The sequence below is a fragment of the Parasteatoda tepidariorum genome, chromosome 2 (assembly GCF_982258835.1).
Source record: "Parasteatoda tepidariorum strain Cologne lab strain chromosome 2, Ptep-v5.0, whole genome shotgun sequence".
In the NCBI taxonomy this organism is placed as follows: domain Eukaryota; kingdom Metazoa; phylum Arthropoda; class Arachnida; order Araneae; family Theridiidae; genus Parasteatoda; species Parasteatoda tepidariorum.
Window position 1 is genome coordinate 48,421,922 of NC_141756.1, and position 22,604 is coordinate 48,444,525.

The 22,604-nt window shown below is 28.1% G+C and overlaps 1 protein-coding gene across 2 annotated transcripts; it reads right to left on the reverse strand.

Annotated features, from left to right (window-relative positions):
* Nucleotides 1–440: 440 nt before the first annotated feature.
* On the reverse strand, nucleotides 441–22,370 carry LOC107441222 (uncharacterized). 2 transcript variants are annotated; one of them, XM_087155937.1, is made up of 4 exons: nucleotides 22,335–22,370; nucleotides 5,192–5,462; nucleotides 3,921–4,305; nucleotides 441–1,762 (listed from the first exon to the last, which is right to left on the reverse strand). In XM_087155937.1, the coding sequence occupies exons 2-4, from the start codon at nucleotides 5,446–5,448 to the stop codon at nucleotides 1,196–1,198; spliced, it is 1,209 nt and encodes a 402-aa protein (XP_087012063.1). In that variant the 5' UTR covers nucleotides 5,449–5,462; nucleotides 22,335–22,370; the 3' UTR covers nucleotides 441–1,195. The 2 variants fall into 2 exon arrangements, with proteins under 2 accessions (XP_087012063.1, XP_015909880.1); XM_016054394.4 differs by lacking the exon at nucleotides 22,335–22,370 and adding an exon at nucleotides 17,862–18,034.
* Between the last annotated feature and the right edge of the window lie 234 nt (nucleotides 22,371–22,604).

Below are 22,604 nucleotides of genomic sequence, written 5' to 3' on the forward strand. Positions count from 1 at the left end.
CAATCAAAAACCTTCTTTTAAGGCCATTCAGTTTAAGATTTTTCTTTATTTCGCTCTTCTTCATCTACTGCATTATCATTACACATATTATTAATAACCGACGTTGCATAGCCGACCCAATTATGAGTTACGACTATCAATACTCAATTCCGTAGTCTAGTAATTTTAAACCAAACCCAGAAGATAAGGAGGAACCTACGTGAAGGAGACTTTGATGGAATTAACCCGCATTTGCGATACATGGAAAAACGAATGACTCCCTCGATTAACCCGAGGGTGAGGGGATTTTAACCTATGATTCATATATCACCGAGAGTATTTGACATCAACAATGTGGAGTGCGAGTAAGGATAATTTTGTATAAATAAAGAAACATTTTGGAAAATGAATAAAAAATATATTAATAGAATTTTGGAAACTTCTAAAGAATGAATAGAAACTGCATTTTCTACATTTATTTCAAACGATTACAAAGAATATTTACATAATTACGAACAAGACAATCAGTATCGAGTATTGATTATATTATCTATGTACAAAATACAATGAATGACTAAGGCTTTGTTTTGAATATGAATCTAAAAGTATATCATAAAAGTGAAAGTGCATATATGTTTTAACTTAATTTTCTAAATTTTCTGTTGAAACAAAGCCATATGAATAGCATGTCTTCAAAACTCTTTTAACTACAGCTCTGCATTATTTTAAGCATTATCTTTTAATGTAGTTAATAAAAGTAAACTATGTAGTTAATAAAAGTAAACTATGTAGTTAATAAAAGTGAATTATGTAGTTAATAGAAGTAAACTATCATTAACTTAGAAATGAATTATACAAAGTCAATAAAATTTCTTAGCACAGATATTAGTGCATATCAGCATTTACCAATTGAAATCTAAATTTTGATGAAGATTCGCTTTTATATGTAAAATAGTACCATTACGTCCTCTTCATAACTAAATGTATTGACTTTGCAAAATTTCAATCAAAGTTGATGGCAAGAAAATACGTGATCATTATGATGTATTTGTTAATCCACAAATTGTACTTTTTTGCGTGCCAGATGTCAACTCTCTTACAATGTTGTTTCATAGTCTAAATGTCAACTTCTCTGGAAAAAAAACGGTGTCTCATTATATATCTTTAAACTCAAAGTTCCTAATGAGTAAAAGTCGCCAGCGACTTTCTTTTCTAATTATATAAATCTATGCAAATTGGCGATGACTCTGTTGGCTTCTGCATCACTCATTCCTGGTGGTAGGTGCAATACATGATCAGCTCGTGCAGAGGAAGATTGCATTGGAGGTGGAACTGCATGCGATCTGAAGTAGTTGCTGGCTGCAGCTTGCATTTGGTTAGGAGACTGGGATGCCAAATAGCTGCTCAAAGAACCTTGCTGCATTTGTTGTGAGGATTGGGATCCCATAAAACTATTCAAGGATTCTTGCATCGGCTGTGGTTGGGAGGGAATAAAACTGCTTGCTGATCCTTGCATCTGTTGTGGTTGGGATCCTGCGAAGCTGTTCATTGAGCCTTGCATCTGTTGTGGTTGGGATCCTGCGAAACTATTCATTGAGCCTTGCATCTGTAGTGGTTGGGAACCCAAGAAGCTGTTCATTGAGCCTTGCATTTGTTGAGACGGCTGCTGTCCTCCCATATAAGACATGCCCTGTTGTTGTTGGGCTGAGTGTCCTTGAAACATATTTCCTTGATTGACTTGGCGAGGAACAAAGTGTTTTGGGGGAGGCATTGCACTGGAATACTATGAAATAAAACATAGTTAAATTATGAAAAGAGTTTTGAATTAGAGATAGATAAATAATTCGCGAAAGTAAAATAATAAGATAACAAATAATAGAAAATAATAAGTCAATAAGAAATTGAAAATAATAACAAAATTACAATCCCAAATACAAAATAAGTTATAAATAATATATTTCTCATACCTAAGTTTCCAGAAATTTTAAATATTCGCATTATGTTTTACGATATAAACTGTAATTTTTTAAAATCCTGTTTACACAGTTGAGTTCTTAAATGAAACTGTATGTCCACAAAATCAACACAAACTCTTTTTATTTTTTAACTAAGTACTTTGGATTTAGATCAAAGTTTTCGGTATTTTTCTAAGACAAAAGTCTGTTTTAAGATATTCTTCTTAAAAAAACTTTTTGGTTTCTATGTGAATTATTTTAATGTCTTTAGCTGGTGTTGTTACGAATCAATTTTTTTTAGATTTTCAATAAAACCTACTATGATTACCCTATTTTATGGCTCAGTTGTATTTCTTTTCAAAATATTATGCGTTGTTTATGTTTGTTCCCTTTTTGATATCCAAATACCTCTATTAGCAAATGGAAAGGAAATCGGTTAGTTAAAATAGAACACTGACATTAATTAAACCTATTTTGCAAGTAAGAATATTTTTTCTATATTGTAGCTTATTCAATTATAAAATCTATGATCATCAGGTTAAAATTAATTATATGGATAAAAATTTATGAAAACAATTTTATAAAACTAGTATATTTTTCATTTTCTTTAATTAGTTTTAATTACAACATCTTAGAGTGAAATTCACCGGTGGAAATATTTTTCATGCGTAAAAAACTAAATTGTTTTAATTTCCAATGATGCATGCTTAAAAAAATTACATTAACAGTACGGAATTTATAATTATATGTTTACAAGGAAGCTATCATACATTACATCATTGCAAGGAAGCTCACTATATTAAGAAATAAATTTAAAATAATGAATAAATTTGATAATTAATAAAGTTAAATTAAATAACGTTTAAATAAACTTTAATAAAGATACATAAGCAAACTACATAAATCTTTTCTAAAAGTTCTTTTAATTTTTTTTCTTCCATTTTTAGCATACAGAATATCATTTTATAACTGTTTACAAATTCAACTTTTGTTAAGCGAATTTTTATAAGTGTAATTGCAAATATTATCTTTAACTTTACAGACAAAGAAATGAAACTTATCACTCCTGATTTCCTCTTTTATATAGCTTGATATGAGTTTAGCTAAATGAGCTGATGTTATTTCATTTTATGACAGCTGATGTTTAGCTGATGTTATTTCATTTGTATTTCGCTTATCTATTGTTGTTATACACATTCTTTCTTTAAATTCATATTTAGGCATAATAAGCTTGACTCAATTAATCGAATACATCAATTCAAAAAACATCAAACAATCAATTCATCAACTCATCTAGTATAAATTTACAGTTGTCGTTAATATGAACTTAAAGCTCAAAAAGATTCTCAATTTTTTTGAGATCAATCAGTACTTTTGTATTTTTTTACTATTTTTTTTAAAATAAAAAATAAAAGAAATAATTCACTATTTATTATCCATTCTTCTATTTTACAAGCAGTAAATTATTGTTGTTCATTTGTTGTATTATGAGGTTACGTTTCACCAGCGAAGACTTCTGTTACCATAATTAAAATTTTCCTTTTCTGAAAAAATAAAAAGTTGCGAAGTGCTCTACCTCTTTTAATCCATGGATTTTGAACATTTTTCAAAAATAAAGTCACAAATTATGCACTTTTAGTATTTAAATAAAATAGTTAAAACATAAAAAAATAAAAGGTTATTAAAATTTGGTGAAGGCAAGTTTGGCAAGATTTAAAAACTCAAAAATAGATCAATTGCCAGATAAATCGCATTTCTTCTCCTCTCAGATTTATTTGGGGCTGAAACAGATTTCGTTGTTTTAGTCTTTCCACAGTTTCCGTTGTTTTAGTCAATTCTATTACTGATTCCACAAGTTTTGATAATTTCTTTACTCAAGTATTGCATTTCTAACTTTAGTCTGCAATTTTTCTTAGCTTTTTATCAAGGGCTCTAAAAATATATGTTAAGGGGGGAGATTAAATAACCCCCTGTCTATTCTTTTACCTGTCGGGATTGATCCGCTGCTAGAAAAGCAGTTGCTTGCGCAGCATCTTCAGCTGCTAACATCTGCATTGCTTCACTTTGTGCTGCTAAAATATTCTTCGCCTCAGAAGCTGCCAAAAGTTTCTTGGCTTCTAATATTTTTCTAGCTCTCCTGGCAGCTAAGAGCTGTTGGTTGAGTTGTGCCTCAGCAAATAGATGGCCATCGTTAAAGAATTGTGTGGAGGGAGACATTAGAAGTGGTGCTCTGGCTGCAAGTAATGAACTCTCTTGGTTGAGTAGGAGGTCGTTGTCCATTAAGGGAACATTCATTGAACTTAATGCACTAGCATCTAGAATGTCGTCTTGCAACAAGGCAGGATGACCAATAGCCATGTCGAGGGGAAACCTGTGAAAAAATAGAATATTGCAATTTTCTAGTTTAGTCTTAGTGTGGTCTTAGCCTCTACCTTACCGGGTATTTAAGAAACAATTTTGATATTAACTCCAAATAAAGCACTCCAATATTCCATTCTGTTTGTATTAATATTGTTTTTGAAACAATTGTTACATTTTATATCAATATATACGGAAATAAGGATTGAGACTTAAAATCAAACATTCTAACAAATAACCCAACATTGCAGTTTTGGTTTCAATAAACAACTGTACCCATCTTATTAAGTAAAATTAATAACATAAAGTATCATATTGTGATTTAGGTTGAGTTTTATTAAAAATATTTTTTAATTTTTTTTTAATTTGTTTTACGTTTCTTATTCTTTAACTATTAATTTCCATAAATGCAACGAATCATTTATTGAAAAAAGACGAGCAAAACATTTTAACCGTTAAATACCAAAACGTTATTTTTTGAAATTATGGAGTCAGTAATTAGTGTGAAGAAACAATTAAAATGAAGAAGGGATCCGCAAAAAATAATCGTTCAAGATGGAATCTACGTAACTGTAGCATAATTTTTTACGGCATTTTTCCTAAGCATGCTTTTTTTTTAAAATTACGATAATGCTTTAAAATTTTCATCGATACAGAAATTAAATAACGTATTGTGTCTGAAAAAATAATTTTATATTCTGAAAGACAGAACATATAAATTTTAAAATTTGGGTGAGAAAAAAATCGTCAATGTGAATTAAAGATATAATTACATTTTGTCTAATTCTGCCAGATTCAGATTACTTCATAAATTATTAGTTAAACATACATATTACGTTTAAATAAACTTCATTTTACTGGTATATTGACCGGTATACTTTACTGGTAAACTCACATACCTGGCGTTTGCAAACCTTGGATGATGATAACGGGGTCCTCCAATAAGCGCGCTCATAAATTGACGACCAGCATGCCCAAGTTTTCCTCGGTGATTGAACAATTTAGCCAATATTCCTGTGGCTAAAAGTAATTCTATAGCATGATTACCTCGGTGCTTATAGCCACCACCCATTAATCCTTGAGATTGAACACTGTTCAGTGCCATAAATAGAACGAGAGCAGCTACGCTGGTCTTCATAACTTTTTTGTCCTTCATTGTGCTTTAATTGTCTGGAAAAGAAATAATATCGTATAATCCGAAAAAGCAATATATTAACATATGATTCCAAACTTTAGTGCGGTAATTATTGTAAAAGATAGACTTAATTTACAATTTTCTTGAAGTGTAAGAAAAGTTCAAATAACCTGTAAATCCCTATTAGTTCATTGAAGTTGTCATTTTAAGTTGTCCTTTTAAGAGTTCTGTGCTTTAAGATTGAAAATTCCATTTCATCGATATAAAAAAAAATAGAAAGATTTTTGTTTTTAGTTTTCAATTTGTAAACGTCCCTTCCTGCCATTCCAGCAACATTTTTTAAAAGGTGTTCACAATCTCATTGAAAATTTGACTTTTGCACCAAACCATTAAAGTTATAAACACAAGAGTTATTTTCATTAGCATGAATGAAACTGATAAAAAAAAACTATTCAGTGGGGCTATTCGGGGCACATTAGAAATGGAAAGCTTTGTCCCAAATCAAAGACAGACTCTTTTTCATTGTTGGATGATATTTTGCGTTCTAAGACAGAACTGATCGTGTAATTTTCAGTTTCGTTTATCAGAATTGGTCGTCAATCATACGATTTAACGCCGTATGCTCTTTTTCTTGTTATTATTTTCAATTCCACAGTTAATGCTTACAAATCTATAACCATCTTAAAAGCGGTAAGTGGTTTTAGGTCCCTAATTCTACCTAATTAAGCTCTATATCAAAAACTTTCAGCCTCGTCTGTACAAAAGGGCCCCTGAATTTTTTTTTAAATAATTGCATCTGTGTCAGCAGCCGGGGAGACCATTCCTCGATATTTCTACTCCTTAAACAATCTTATACTGCAGACGTTGAATAACTTTCAATCAAACACCTGTTATATGTATGCACAGTAAAAAAAATACAAAAAGGACAGAAAGAGTGCTCCTCACACTATTATATTGATATAATTTGCAATACTATATTAGAAAGCACTCCTTTTGCGCATATAATCATGTGAGACGATGAAGAGATTATATCTATATTTCTTCACCCGGATTTTTATAATTTTTTTTTTCAAATAATTTTTTTAATAATTCTGTAATTTATTTTTTTTCTATGTTTCTCTTAATTTTGAACTATATATATATATATATATATATAATATATATTATATATAGTGTGAATCATTAGACACCGTGTTCATGGGAAAATTAACATTTGGACATGTTTGATCTCTTACTCTCTGATTTGATAAGTTACTCTTCTGGAATACATATTTTTACAAATTGCAATTCTTTACAAATTTGTTACATTTAATGATGGAGAATGATATGGAGGTTAATTTAGATAAAGAGAAGAAGGTTGCCTAATCTCTCTAACGGTTGTTGATAAGTGAAACATCTTCAGGTATTCCAAATGTAAATGACAAAACTCGTCACGAGGATGCTTCAAAATAATCGAGGCGCGGCAAAATTCCCTCTGAAGAGGAATACTAATGCCTACATCGTGCATTAAGTTGTTTTAAGTATACTTAAAGTTTTCTTAACAACCCGGCAATAAGCAGTCGAATTTCTCGACCTTGACTTCAAGGATGAGGGAAGATGATTTCTCCCTTAAACGCTCCAATTCGACGAAATGTTCCAAATCCATATGAAAACCCTCTAATGCCACCAATTCAAACCAACTCGTTTCAAATCCTTCAAGAACTATCCCAATAATTTAAATTAAAAGTTTTGTAAACCTAATGGGCCGACCAGTTTCAAGTTCACCTATAATTTCTAGCACAGTTATTTAAATCGTAAGTCTTATAAAACTGAAGGATTTTAAATGTACTTATTTCTTGAGTAACCAATCAGTTTCAAGAAATGCTATACTTTCTACTATATTGATTTAAATTACAATTCTTTTAAAATTAAGGAATTTTAGACGTACTTATTTCCTAGATAGCAGACCTGATTCAAGAACTGCTAATAACTTATACCATAATCATTTAAATTGAAATTTCGCTAAACTAAAGATTTTAGATGCAAGTATTTCTTTCATAACCGATCAGTTAGAATGCATGCTATCATTTCTATCTCAATCGGAAGTTTTGTTGACAAAATGTAATATGATAAGTTCTTTCAAACTAAAACTCAATGTAAACAAAAACTTTCAATTGTTGCAACAAAATTAAAAGTTTTGTTAAGCTAAAGGAATTTAATGTACGTATTGCCTGTATAAACTGAATTTTCCTAGATAATCTGAAGCAACTATTTTCAAAACATCTACCTTACTGATTTTTTAGGTTGGAACTTAATTAAAAGCAGAAACCTCGAGCCTTGTTTAAAAGTAAAAAAAGGCATGAAAAATGCTAATTTTTCTAAGCTTGATATTCGATTTTAAAGATCTGAAAATTAATGTAAATTAAATCGAACAAAAACAAATAACAAAAGTGCCATTAAAATAAAATAAAAATTTCAAATGATTTCGAACATTATTACAAAAACATTTAATATTATGCATAATGTTATTTAAAAAAGAGAACCCAGTAAGAACTCAGTTGCTAATCCAATGAATTAAAAGTTTAATAAAATGGTGAATACTGGTGATTCGCTTTTCCTACAGTAATTTTCATTAATATTACAATAATTAGCAAATAATTTATAAAAATTAAACTAAATAATTAATTAATTTAGCTTTCGTTAAATGAATCAGTAACTGCATAAATTTAATTATCAAACGAAAATTTTACTCTCTCAAAATTGATACTATTTATTGTTTGAACAATTTATTGTTAAATATAAAAAGATAGAGTTAAACCAGTGTTTCCCAAACTGTGGTATGCGTACCCCCAGGGGTACTGGAACAACTTAGCAGGGGTACGCGTTCTTATGCGAAATATCTTGCAACAAAGTAAAATTTCAAAAAATTTAATTTCAAAACAAAGCTGGCCACGAAAATTTACGATTACGTATTTTTCTATTGGCTATTTTTTGCAAAGTTAAGAGTTAATAATTAGTGGTGTCAACAGCCAGTTGTGATTTTTAACTTTTGTGCAATTTTTTTATAGTAAAGGTTTGTAAAAAATTCTACTTATTTTGATTATTTTTAAAAAATAAAATTTTTTTCCTGTTATCACAGCAAAAACAATATCATCCTTCTCACTGATGCAAATAAACTTATTAACACAATTTTGCACCAAGAAAGAAAAATAAACATAATTTAAAAATATACATTAGCTTATTTATTAGTGGTACACAGCGTTACGAAAAATTTAGAAAGGGTACACGAAAGTCATAAGTTTGAGAAACACTGGGTTAAACCAAATACTTTAACACTTAAATCTTAGATATTTCGAGCGAAGTGAATACAACTCATGTAATATAAAATAATGGTCTAACACATTTTTTTAACTTTATCGATACATTCTAATTAGACAAAAAAACTGATTGAATCCTCAAACTAATTCTATCTGTAAGTAGTTGGATTCCATCAACAAGAAATTTATAAGTATTATAACGGTATTTGCCCTCAAATTATTAATTCATCAAGTAATGGTATTTTTATTCTGTTCAATTCGATTACTTAGGTATTTAATAAACATTGTTAAGGTTATCTCCAAACTATTTTTAATCAGTTTCATTTAAATCTTAATATTGCAATTTAAATATTAATTAAAGTAACGATGTTATACGAAATTGAACGGTTAAAACTAAAAATGTCGTTCCTTTTATTATTAAGTAGTTCTGTGATGTTAATTTATTAAGCAATATTTTATGATAAACATAAGCATTATTATAAACACAGCTTAATATTCATTATACAATGGCTTTAAATAAGTTATGTATATATTTAAAGTTGATTTTCAGTAAAATTGTGTACAATCAACATGAGCAATTAAAAAATTTTTGTAAAATAATTATTTAAGACTGAAAAAAAATACTGAGATCTAACTTTTCGCACTAATGCTAAATTATCTCTTTATCGAAAAATATTAAATGAGAATTAAATAAGCAGTTTTTGAATGAAATTACAATAGTAAATGTGATATGCTTAGGTTTAAATTTTATTCCAATAAAATCGGAAACTGAATCTGCACGACCAAAACTGCTTTGATAGAGTGAAACATTCTGGACATTTCTTAACTGAATACTTTTTAATTTTGATTTATAAATACTGCCGAAATTTCCTAATGAGCTTTCAGAAGAAAGCGGTAATTTTTTCGGAAAAATAATATTGTAAAAATTAAAACTACTTATTTTTTTTTTAAAGTACACATAAAGAAAAACTCTGGAAAATTACCATACTGTAATGGTATTTCCGGCAAAAAAAAGCCCCATAAAGCAGATTAATAAAACCAGCATGTATACTATAAAGAAAAATCCTGAAATGATTCTAAATATATGGGGCAGCTACTGTGCATGTAGTTTTCAAATACGTATCTTAACATGTTGGAAACCTCTTGTGGAGCTAAGCTACCAACAATGTCAACCCTCATCTATTAAAGAGCATCTCAAGACACAAGTAAAATCGAATTAACATGTCTTATATATTAGAGAATTGGAATTTAATAGTTGTAGCGGTAACTAAGCTATATTATTCCCCCTCCAGAATTTTATCTGTGATAGAATTCGATGAATGGATTCCATTTGTTGATTCATTGCTGCTTTGTAAGAGGCCGGGAGAACTGTATCACCGGGCTTTGAGTGTTGGTCATGAGAGCTGGATAAAGATCACGGTTGTGGGCGTGATTGCTCTTGTGTTTCGAATAGCTGTCGAGTGCGCACAACTGCATAATAATATTTTATCTAATTAAGATGAAAACTAATGTTTATCGAATTTATTGCATAAAAAAATTACGGAAATGTAAGCATAGCGTAACAATAGTAGCTTACCGGGAAAAAAATTTGTCTTATTTTAATATTCTGTCAGTCATCCTTTTTTAGTATGCAGTTGAAATCCCTTTTTTTTTCAAGGGGTCAACTTTAAAGTTCAATGTGTTGAAAGTTTATGAGACTGATATCATGAACAATCATACACCCAATTCCTTTTCGATGACACTGAAAAATCACTTAAATTGAATTTCGTGAAAAACAAAAGGGACACGTTTATACAATGGGTTAACCGTATTTGATGAATTTGCAAGATTCAATATCAAGCAAGTTGCTTCAACTGGATGCAAGAGCTTTGTGAACTTCCTTGGAGGCTCAAGAATAGAGGTAAGTGTTAATCTTAAGCAATATTTGAACTTACATATTGCTTATGATTAACTTCAAAAATTAATATTGGAGGCTCTAACGTGAAATATACTAGTCTTAGGGTCAATGGTTATTCATTCGTGAATCCGTATTTCGCTAATCCATATAAGATAAATGAGCTGAAAATTCATAACAAAACTCTTTGTAACAGAAACATATATCTAACAACAACAACGAAGAATGATGTAACGTTACAGTTCCTCTATGGAATCTGAATAGTAATTAACTCTTACATCACTGCACATAGCGCCATCCGTTACACATATTGTTTAGAAAAGACACAGTTAGACGGTATTAATAATTTTTATTATCGCTAATATTTGGTCTGATGGAGCTTACTAATTAGAACGGGTATACAATTGAATTTAATCATTTATTTTAATGCTTACTTGACCTTAAAATTAAAAAAAATCTAGCGTATGTTAAAATCCGAAACAATCAAATATATGCTAACCAATGATGCTAAGTTAATAGCGAAAAGACTTGATTTTATTATGTACGAAATAAAAATAAATCCATTCCACTCTATTTCTTCTGGAAAAATTATGTTCTTTTAATTAGTATCACAGGATACGTTCATACATAAAATGATGCACCTCCCCGATGTGGCTTAAATTTTTAATTGTATTTTGCATTTGATATTACTTCAGAAATCAACAATCGGCAAAGGTAAAAACTAAAAATGTTAGGTATTCTTTTTGTATATTATTAAGTAGTTCTATGATCTTAATTTATTAAGAAACATTTCGTGATAAACATAAATATTATAATAAACACCGTTTAATTATCCTTAAATAGCAATCAAGCTATATTTTGTTTTAAATAAATTACATTTATATTTAAACTAGATTTTCTGTAAAACTGCGTGCAGTCAACCAACTCTATTAATTAAAATAATGTTGTAAAATAATTATTTAAAACTGAAAAAATATACTGGGAATTAACTTTTTGCATAAATGCTAAATAACCACTTTGTAGAAAAATATTAAAAGAGAATTAAATTGCTAGTTTTAAAATAGTTTATTCATTCTACACTGAGAAAAAAGTATGGTTAAAATTATTAGAATATTGCAAAATTTACCGAGTTTCTCTTTCTATGGTGACACCGAAAGACTCAGTAGTTTTTACCGAAGCCCTTTGATAATGATATTAGTAAAATTAGAAATTAAATAAGCCTTAATAACAAGTGATAAAATTTGGATGAGGCAAAATTTATTAATTTCATTATTACTTTAAAGCATGAAAAAACTTTTTTCTTCGGTAAAATAGAGAGAAGTCTTAACCTTTAGAACATGGTATGATAACTGCTAATATATAAAATTCTTTCTTTTAACAAATTTTATTGCCCTCCTATATGGTAATTTTACCAGAATCGTTTTTTATCCTTGTAATATAACCGTAGATTTAAATACGTACATATTTATTTACATTTTGTGTAAGCATTTCCTTTAAAATATTTCCCTAATTAAACATTTGCTTTTCTTTAAAAAGCAATTTTTATCTTGGAGTAAACTGCATACCAGATAGCTTAAAACAATTTGCATAATATTGCATTATTATTTCATTTTATATATTTTCCTCAAGTAACACTATTCACTTAAACAAAGTTGAAATAAAGAAGTTTGTGCCTGTTGTGTTTGACATTTAATGACCTGCCCACAAATATTTATATTGGTAAGTACATAATTGACTGCAGTTGTAACTGTAATAATTCAAAGAAATCAACTTTTCACTTGTTAAATTAAAATTAGTTTTTATAATTATCCAGAATTCAAAGCTGGAATGATGAAAAAAAATTACGAAAAGGCTTAGTTTACTTAAATAGTTGGTGAATCCATGGTTTCTAAATACAAATGACCGATTATATTTAATCGGTTTTTAAGTGATAGTCATGACAAGAGCTTCATTACGGTAAAATTAAAATGTGCTTTTAAGCAAAATTGTGCGGTAGCTAAAAATAATTGTTTTTCATTTATTTTATTTAAATAATAAGAGCAAAGTTTGAAATTGGAATCCATAAACGAAACATCGGATGCAAATTTTTGTAAAAATGTAAAACAAAGACTGCAGAAGCAAAAAATATATTAGTGCCATGCAAAATCAAAACCTTAACACAAGCAACAGATCTTACCGAATACTGCTCATATAACTGTTCATATAACAACGAAATGCCCATAAAACATGTTAAATGCTGGGTGTTTCGTAAAGATTTCCCTTAGCAAGTATCTTTCGAATCGGGGATGGCGAATTAATATTTGACCCAGAAAAAAATAAAAACGCTATCATAATCTAACATGGTACAGGATTTTAACCCATCACCCGTCTACCACTGAGGATATTTTACGTCAGCACTGTTGCTACGAGCAGAGATCAGAGTTCGTATCAACTAGCTACCGCCGGCAATCGAACTTGGGCTGTCCATTTGGAAGGCGAACACTTAACTTCTGAGCTACGAAATAGAAAAGCAAGAAAAGTGTCCAAAATTGCTAAATTAAGAAAAAAAGCAATTTTCAAGTATGGTGTTGCAGCCTATTAAATGATGATACAAAAAATTTTATTATTGAATTAAAAAACTGTATCCTATTTGGAGTTAATTTTAGTAACATCTTAAAGTATCTTTATACGAAAAAAATCTAGCTTTATCATAAGCGATATTAATCGTTATCTGTTATAATTTTTTTTGTGATTTATATCATTTCAAATGTATGAATTCAAATAAATCTTTAATTAAGGCATTACTATATAAATTTAATTAAAAGCTTTTAACAATACAACATCATTACAATATCAATACAATTATTTAATTATCTTAAGTCGAAGATATTCTCTTGTTATGCTCCCATCTTGCGGTTTTTTTCATAGTTTGTTTTACTGACCTGATAGTAAAATGTTTCATCAGAAAAAAATTACTACTCTTGTTAGATATTTGGTCAAATATGGTTTTGGAATGTTTTTGTTCAAAAGTTTAAGTAAATGCGTTTTTTTCTTCTTTTTTTTTGTTTTCCCAATTATTTTATCATAATGGACAATTTTTTTGGTTTAATGGCTGGCATTTGAGTCTATTTCCCATAGGCCTTAGAAATGCCAGAATTGCTGCTCTTTTATCGTTACCCAGTGGACAACTGTGGCTAATCCACGGCGGTGGAGTAGCGTCGCCCACGTCATACAATCACAAACCCGTTTATAAAGCTGGTTTCATTCACACAGAAGAAAGGACATAGAACACAAAGAGAGAGAGAGAAAGTTACATCCATGCCTACGGTGGGATTCAAACCCACAACCACTTTTGGTAAAATTAACAATAAAATAGTATTTTATCATTCTCCTGTTTGGTAATAAATGTGGTAATTTTATCATATTTTTGGGCATATCATAAAAACCATTCTGCACTTAGCATATTTTTACTAATTGTGTAGTAATAAGAACTATAATTTTGAGAACCAGAATTTCTGGTAAACTGTTATCATAACAAATAAAAATATAGAATATGTTAAAATTTGCCATGTTTCTGGCTCTATTGGACCAAAAGGCTCGACAGTTTTTACGGAAGTGCTTTGGTAATGATTTTGGTAAAATTAACAGTAAAATATTGTTTTCTAATATGTGTTAAAATTTGGTAAATGTAATAAAAATTGGCAATTTTATCATGATAATTTAGCTTATGGTATAAAACTCCTTTATTCGGTAAAATTTGCTTTCCAGTTTTTCAGTTTTTACTAATTGTGTTGCTACTGTAATTTATAAATTATAACTATAATTTTAAAAAACCACAGTTTCCGGTAAACCGTTATTTTATGAATGGATTAAATAACTATATGAATGGTTCAAATACTGTATTTATTTTTATTACTAAGAATTATTGGGTTTTTTTACTGGAAATGTCATTACCTTACAGTAGGGTAATTTTACCGGAATTTTTTTCTCTGTCTATTTTTGTATAAATAATTGCACTGTTTATTTTTACATGTTGGCTGCATTACAGACTGATTACGCAAGATTCTTCTCAAAAACCCTTTAACACAGTAAATCATTGGTTTTTTAATGCTGTCATTTTTAAGGCTGTAATCATCCAATTAAAACTTTATTATTTTATTTTAATCATCTGAAAAATATTTGAAATTTTTTTGCCATTATTTAGGCTTAGAAAATTGGTCCTTTCGTTTAGAAAAACGTTTTTTTAAAGGTATTTATTTATAGAAAAATATTGTAATAATTAATATTAATACCTTTCATTAGAGAGAGTAACAAGTTTACTCTAAAAAAAATTTGTCTTATTGTTAATTTTATAATTTAAATGAGAACTTAATTATTTCCAGAGCTTAAAGTTTAGATATGGTTATGCTTCCATCTTTTTAGAGCTTGTCAAAAATCTGTTTTCAAAAATTGAATCAAATATTGAACGCAAATAGTTATATAAAATAATAATAAGCCATAAGCGCAACAATATTTTTGTGAATATTATTATTATGATGCAATTGTTACATACAACATAAGTACAAAGTGTAATGAAATTAATTAATTTTATCAATAGTTAAATATTTAGCCGAAAATTTCGTTATTCATTTCTCAATAATTTAAAAAAAACTAACTAATAAAAATATAATCAATGAAAAATTGTTATCCGATAAAGCTCATTAAAATTGCACATCTAATTGTATCAAAAATTAATCTATTTCGGAATATAAGTTTAATGACCTTAATTGGAAATAAGTAAATAAAATTTCTATAAGTTATTTATATGGTATGAATGTTAAGAAATGTTAATTATATTTTTCTTTTACTAAAGCTGAAATTTGAAAAATGTTGCGCATTTTTCCTTTTGCAGGTCTAAATCTCTGAAATATTTGAATAAACATTTATAAAATCTGCAGCTTTTTAAATCGTCTTAGTAGACTTTCGAAATTTCTGCATTTTTATGGTGATAACTGCAATTCGTTCCTCAGTTTTTCAGATGATTTTATTTCATGGGTAGACACTGATCAATAAAGTATCTAATAGTATGAAAATTATCATCTCTCTGAAGGTTTTTTATTATTTTCTTACTTTATACTCCTTCAACAATATTTCAAAATTTTATTTGAAATAAATTCCATACATTAAGCAAAACTAATATATATGTGAACATTACTTTTCATATTAAATAAAAACAAATATGACATATCTAAGCAAAAAAAAAGTTGTTTCATTAAAAATAAAAACGAACATTTTTAAGATTTAGATGAAATTGAAAGTATTTGTTTTATCCAAATTTATTAAGAGTAACACTTGCATCATTTGAGAACAATTTAATACCTAAGAAGTTTTTTGAAAGGGATGAAAAAGTAAAAGTAACCAAGCAGAAAAGTAAACAAGCTTTCAAACAAAAAATATACGCACGTAAAGATATTAGAGAAAAAAAATTTCAATTCTTTTAAATAAATTAATCAGAGAGTTTTAAAATTAAAGACAAAACAGAAACGCTCAAAAAAAATTTTAAAGTGAAAAGGTTTTTTGATATGATCTCATAATACTTACTGATTTTGATACTTCTCAATAATAAGAAAGAAATTTTTTGAAGCATATAGCCTCAAAAACTATGGAGAATAATAATAATTTTTCTTTGATTGATTTGTTGACCATACACAGGGGGACATAAATACCTTATTATATGGCAATCATATTTCTGATTTAAAAAAACATAATTCTGTTAATAGACCAAACTATACAATATTTATACCATTCATGTGATAATTTTTCCATTCGTTATGGTTACAGTTTACAGTAAAAATTATAGTTCTTATTGCTACACATTTAGTAAAAATATAAAACTGAAAAATTAATTTAACCGAATAATTCATTTTCTCTGCTATGCATCGTGATAAAATTACCAAATTTTACTACATTTAGTACCAATTAGGACGATGATAAATCCATATTTTATTGTTAATTTTACCAAAAAACTTCGGTAAAAATTACTGTGTTTTTTAGTGCTCTTATACACCCGGTAAATTTTAATCATATTCTATATTTATATAATAAGTAAATTTTATCATATCTTGGTAGTTTCGACCATACTTCTTTTCTCGGTGCAGAATATCACACTGTTTTCAGCTCGATTAAATTATTAGGATTTTCAAATCAAACATAATTTTCATGAAAAAAAAATTTTTTTTAAATGTTTTAAATGAAATCTTTAAAATTTTAAATAAAAAAAGCCTATTTTCCTTATTAAACGAAATTTCAGCTAAAAAGTGTTTGATTAAAGATTGCTATCAATTTGAAAATGATTGAGAATCCTTTTTACTTCACTTACTGCCAATACATAACTAAGAATATTAAAAATATTTTTTTCTTTAATTTCAATGCCAATCGTAATAGTTTACTTGCATCTACAGTTCAAATATCTTGAACAATACAGAAATTTTCAATAAAATAAAAATAGTAATTAAATAAATAAATCCGTTAATTATAACATATATTTTTGATACCATATATATTTTGATATAACATATTTTTTGTTAAAACATATTTAAGCTCACAAAAAACTCTTGGTACAAAATCTAAATAAATTTGTAAATATTAAAAGAAACTGGAATATAAAAACGAAATCAACTCTTTACCTAATTTGAATGCTCATTTAAAAAAAGATTATCTCTTTTTAAATCAGTGACTAACAGACTTGAGCCATACAGATTTTCTAATGAAGAAAATTTTAAAAAAATATTAAATAAAATAATTTATACAAGATTTTTTTTCCTAAAATAAATTTTAGCTTAAACTTCCTTCGTTGTGTGATTGATAAACACTTAAAATTAATAAGAATAATTTTGTTATAACTTGCTGTTAACATATAACCGCGCAAACTTCAAATATTAAAAAAAATCCACTGAATGAATGTTAATTTGAATAGACTAATCATTTTTACAATTCAACTAAATTATTTAATACAATTATTTATCTAAAAAAATTAAATATTTAAAAAAAAATTATTATTTTTTGAAAAAAAAAAATTTTTATAATAAAAATGTTTTAAATAAAATATTATTTAAAAATATTAAATTTTTTTTATTAAAAAAAAATTTGAACTAAAAAATTCTCAATTCGGAATATCGTTTTTATCACTTGCTTTCAATCTTAAATATGAAAAATAAAATATTTAAAAAAAAACATTAATTTTTTTTTACTTCCCCATTGAATGGTAATCATAAAACGTTACTCACCTTCAAACAAATCAATGGTTGAGTGACATGAATCACGCAGAAAATTACTGAATGTTTCGAATCGGTGATCGCCTTTTAAGAGACCATCTTTTTTGCCGTTTCATCACGTGGTTTCTGAGACGTCATAATTAGCAATAAGACACAAGATCCTCCCACAAATAGTCAATAAAGAATTTTTCCCCACAAAGCCGGGAGCCATTTTTGATGTTTGAATTTGGTTCCACCGGATTGGCATCACCATTCCGTTGAGATATTTTAAATTGGTTCACAGGACAAGTTCAGTGTCACGAGGCTTGTAAGTCAATGGGATTTTTTTTTAATGAAGCGGAAACAAAAATGTTTTCTTTCCCTCCGGAAGTTCGGAAATAACATTAAATATGAAACAAATTAATCTTCTTGATTCTGAATTATGTATGAACTGATTAAGTTCAAATCGTCAAATTAGGATAAAACACGAAGGATTTGAAGATGTATGTTTGAATGTCAAATAGAACAAATCATTTTTTTCAGCTCTTAAACGTTTTCATTTAGATAAACGTTTAAGTTTTAATTGATATTATAAATAAGTTTTTCTTATAATATTTGTCTATTTATTTTGTACTTATATAGCTTTTGTATTATTATAAAAAAAATTTCAATTCCAGTCTAAATTTTTGCTTATTTATTTTTTATTAAAATCATTTTGAATAACTGTTTTATAAGAGAGAACTACAAAGCTAAACTTTTAATTTGTTCGATAATATTCGAATTTATTTATACATTTTTTGCGTGATTACATAATGTTCACGCTTTCTGATACGAGAACAATAAATCATATAATTCATACACAATATATTGATATATATAACAGTATATATTGACAAAAGTTTTAGGTTTTTAGGGGGGTATTTAATCCAAATTTAAAATTATTTAACGAAAAAAATAAATTATTAATTTAATTGGCAAGTGCAGCGTTTTATGCAACAAATGTACATATTTTTTCGTCGCAATTTTTCATTAGCTTTTATTAAAAAATTTATAATTCCTTGTAGCATTATCACCTATCATTGTACTTCACCGTATTTAAATTGAATTTATCATAATATTAATTGATTTTATCATGATATTATCACCAAATGAAATTATCATTCATAAAAATTTCAGCTATTTTTCGACAGGTAAAAGTTATTTAATTTCAACTAGAGCTCAAGATCTAAAATCAATACACGTTCTTGTCTGCAGCAAAAATATTAACTTTATTTTATCACTAAATTTAATTTATCCTTTATAATCAGCAAAAGAACAAATTGCATCCCGGCAAAGTTTTATTCGAGCAAATTTAATCCTAAAAAATTTTTTTGCCAATATATTAAAATGTACAAATCTAAGCATGTCGGTATACGAGGGTTGCTATTTATATTTCTGGCCTTGGCAACAGTAAGTGTTGCTAGGCGACCGCAGACGATTTTAATCGAAAGTTTGATAATTTTAAACATAAATTCAGCAGATGATTTACCATTATAGTTTCATTTGTGTTGTTGACAGTAAATTGAAAAGTTCTTCTCTTTCAAAAAATGTAATTGAATCGTGAACATTTTCGTGCCATTATTTTTCATAACTTTCGACGTGGATTGTCAAGACAAGAGTGCTTCGATGAACTTAATTCTTTATTCAGTGATAAAGCGCCATCCTACAGCACTACGAATTTAATTGTGGTCGATGTTCGATCCAGGACGAATCCCGTGCAGGTCGTCCAAAATCCGTTGTTGTGCCAGAAAAGATCGATGCTGTGCATAAACTGATAAAGCAAGATCATCATGTGACATACCGTGAGATATAGGCGTCTTTGGACATTAGTATGACTAGCATCAATAAAATATTGCATGAACATTTGAGCGTAAAAAAAAATTGTTCGTGTTGGATCCCGCATAATCTGACAAACGCTCAAAAAAAGGCTCGTGTCGATTGGTGCAAGGAAATGTTAGAAAAATACGTTCAAGGTACATCAAAGGCTGTGTATAACATCTGCACAGGTGACGAATCATGGATCTATGCATATGAGCCGGAAACAAAACAGCAATCAACTGTATGGGTCTTCCAAGACGAGGCAAAACCAACAAAAGTTGTTCGAAGAAGAAGCACATCGAAACAAATGATTGCCTGTTTCTTCGACATTAACGGTCATGTGGCAACAGTGGCGTTAGAGCAACGCAGGACGGTCAATTCTGAATGGTGCACGACCATTTGTTTGCCAGAAGTCATCGGAGAAATTCGAGAAAAGCAGAAGAACAGGCGAATCATTCTTCATCATGACAATGCGAGCTCTCACACATCGACTCAAACAAAGGCATTTCTGACGGAGCGAAAGATTGAACTGATGGGTCATCCGCCGTACAGCCCTGATTTGGCACCCAATGACTTCTTCTTATTCCCTCACATCAAAAATAAATTACGGGGACAACGATTTTCGACCCCCGAAGAAGCGGTTGATGCATTCAAAACGCATGTTTTGGAGTTACCTCAATCGGACTGAAAAAAGTGCTTTGAAAATTGGTTCAAACGCATGCAAAAGTGTATTGATCATCATGGAGAATATTTTGAAAAACAATAAAACCAATTTCAATCCTACATATTTGTTTTTTCATTATTAGGTCAGAAATATAAATAGCAACCCTCGTATCTACAGTAATGATAAATATTAACACCATATCCCCTAAGTGAAATGATCCCAATTTGATAATGAAAATAGTATTATTTTTATGGGTGAATAAATGGTTAAAATAAATTAATTTTCTCAAAAAGTTACTTAAATTAGGAATTTTATTTTGTTATGAAACAAAGTTATTTACTGATTTAAGAAGAAAGAAAGAATTGTTTATTGAACTTAAAAAAACTCATGGAAATTTATGTCATAAAACAACTTTCCAGCATTAATGTTCATAATATCTAAATTTAAAAAAATAGCAAAAATATTACAATAATGCACGTAATTAAAAATTACTCATTAGATACAAAAAAATTTTTATTTAAAAGATTTCAATAGATTATAGAGCAGATATTTCTTATAGAAAAGGATACGGGAATTATAACTTATGCATTTGTTGCGTACGCTTAAAAACATTATGTTTTACTGTCCTGAAGTACAATCATCGCATTTTTAAATAAACACAAAATTGACATCAGTCGAAATAAGCTATCCTCATTATTTCGTAACCCTCATTTTTTTCAAATAAAATTCAGATGAGTTGCTAAAAAAATTTTTTTGAAAATGAAAATAGAATGAAAGGAAAATTTTCTTTAAGTGGAAAAAATATTGTTTTTCTCACAAAGACATTAATTCAGTGGTTCGAATGCTGTGTTGTCATCTTTTATTTATTCATAATTACACGGAGAAAAAAAGTCCGACAAAACTACCGTACTAGATGATAATGATAATTCCGGTAAAAAAAACGTACTTCTGATAAATTTACGTTATTTAAACTAACCACTCAGGTGGTAATTTTTTCGTTCATGCGGTAACAGTTTACCAGAAATTCTGGTTTTCAAAATTATAGTTCTTATCACCACACATTTATTCAAAAATACGAAACTGAAAAGTAATTTTATCCGAATGAATGAATTTTGGATTATACAGATAAAATTACTATATTTTATAACACATTATAAAATCATATTTTAATGTTAATTTTAGCAAAATCAATATCAAAACTCTTAGATAAAAATTACAGAGTTTTTTGGTGTTCCCTTAGAGCCAGAAACACTGCTGTTTTGATCATACTCAGTGTACTGAACTGAATATATTTAAATCAATACTAAACTGAAGATAATGTAATTTATAATTGAAATTAATTATAAATTACATAACCTTACATACTTATCTAAATAAACTTCTTCGAAAATCAGTACCAAAGTGAAGATAATGTGATTTATAATTGAAATTATAAATTACATTAACTTACATACTTATCTAAATAAACTTCTTCGAAAGACAATACTAAACTGAAGATAATATGATGTATAGTTGAAATTATAAATTACATTAACTTACATGCTTATCAAGATAAACTTCTTCGAAAATCAGTACTAAAGTGACGATAATGTGATTTAGAATTGAAATTATGAATTACGTTAACTTTCATTCTTATCTAGATAAACTACAAAAATCAAGACTAAAGGAAAGACAATGTGATTTATAATCGAAATTAAAGATCACATTAACTTACATACTTATCTAGATAAATTTCTTCGAAAGACAATAATAAACTGAAGATAATGTGATTTATAGTTGAAATTATAAATTACATTAACTTACATACTTATCTGTATAAACTTCTTCGAAAATCAAGACTAAAGAGAAGATAATGTGATTTATAATTGAAATAATAAATTACATTAACTTACATACTTATCTAGATAAACTTCTTCTAGAATCAATACTAAATTGAATATAATGTAATTTATAATTGAAATTATAAATTACATTCACATACATACTTGTCTAGATAAACTTCCTCTAGAATCAATACTAAACTGAAGATAATGTGTTTCATAATTGAAACTATAAATTACATTATCTTATCTAGATAAATTTCTGAACAGCATACTTTTCAGATAAGATTTCAGATAAGTAATCTATTCGACGGAAAAAATCTTTACTCGTAAAATTGCATTAACTTTGATACGTATTATTTAAAGGCACTGAATACTTTTTATAACGTTTCATACCAAATGTGTTTTGATTGTACCGTCCACAGTTCTCGTAAG

What these genes read in the sequence shown, in the direction of transcription:
- LOC107441222 (XM_087155937.1), bottom strand. Translation starts at nt 5,448, where the DNA reads ATGAAGGACAAAAAAGTTATGAAGACCAGCGTAGCTGCTCTCGTTCTA. An exon ending in CCAAGGTTTGCAAACGCCAG is followed by an intron (nt 4,306 to 5,191) that starts GTATGTGAGTTT and finishes ATTTTTTCACAG; the next exon opens with GTTTCCCCTCGACATGGCTA. An exon ending in CAGCGGATCAATCCCGACAG is followed by an intron (nt 1,763 to 3,920) that starts GTAAAAGAATAG and finishes TTTATTTCATAG; the next exon opens with TATTCCAGTGCAATGCCTCC.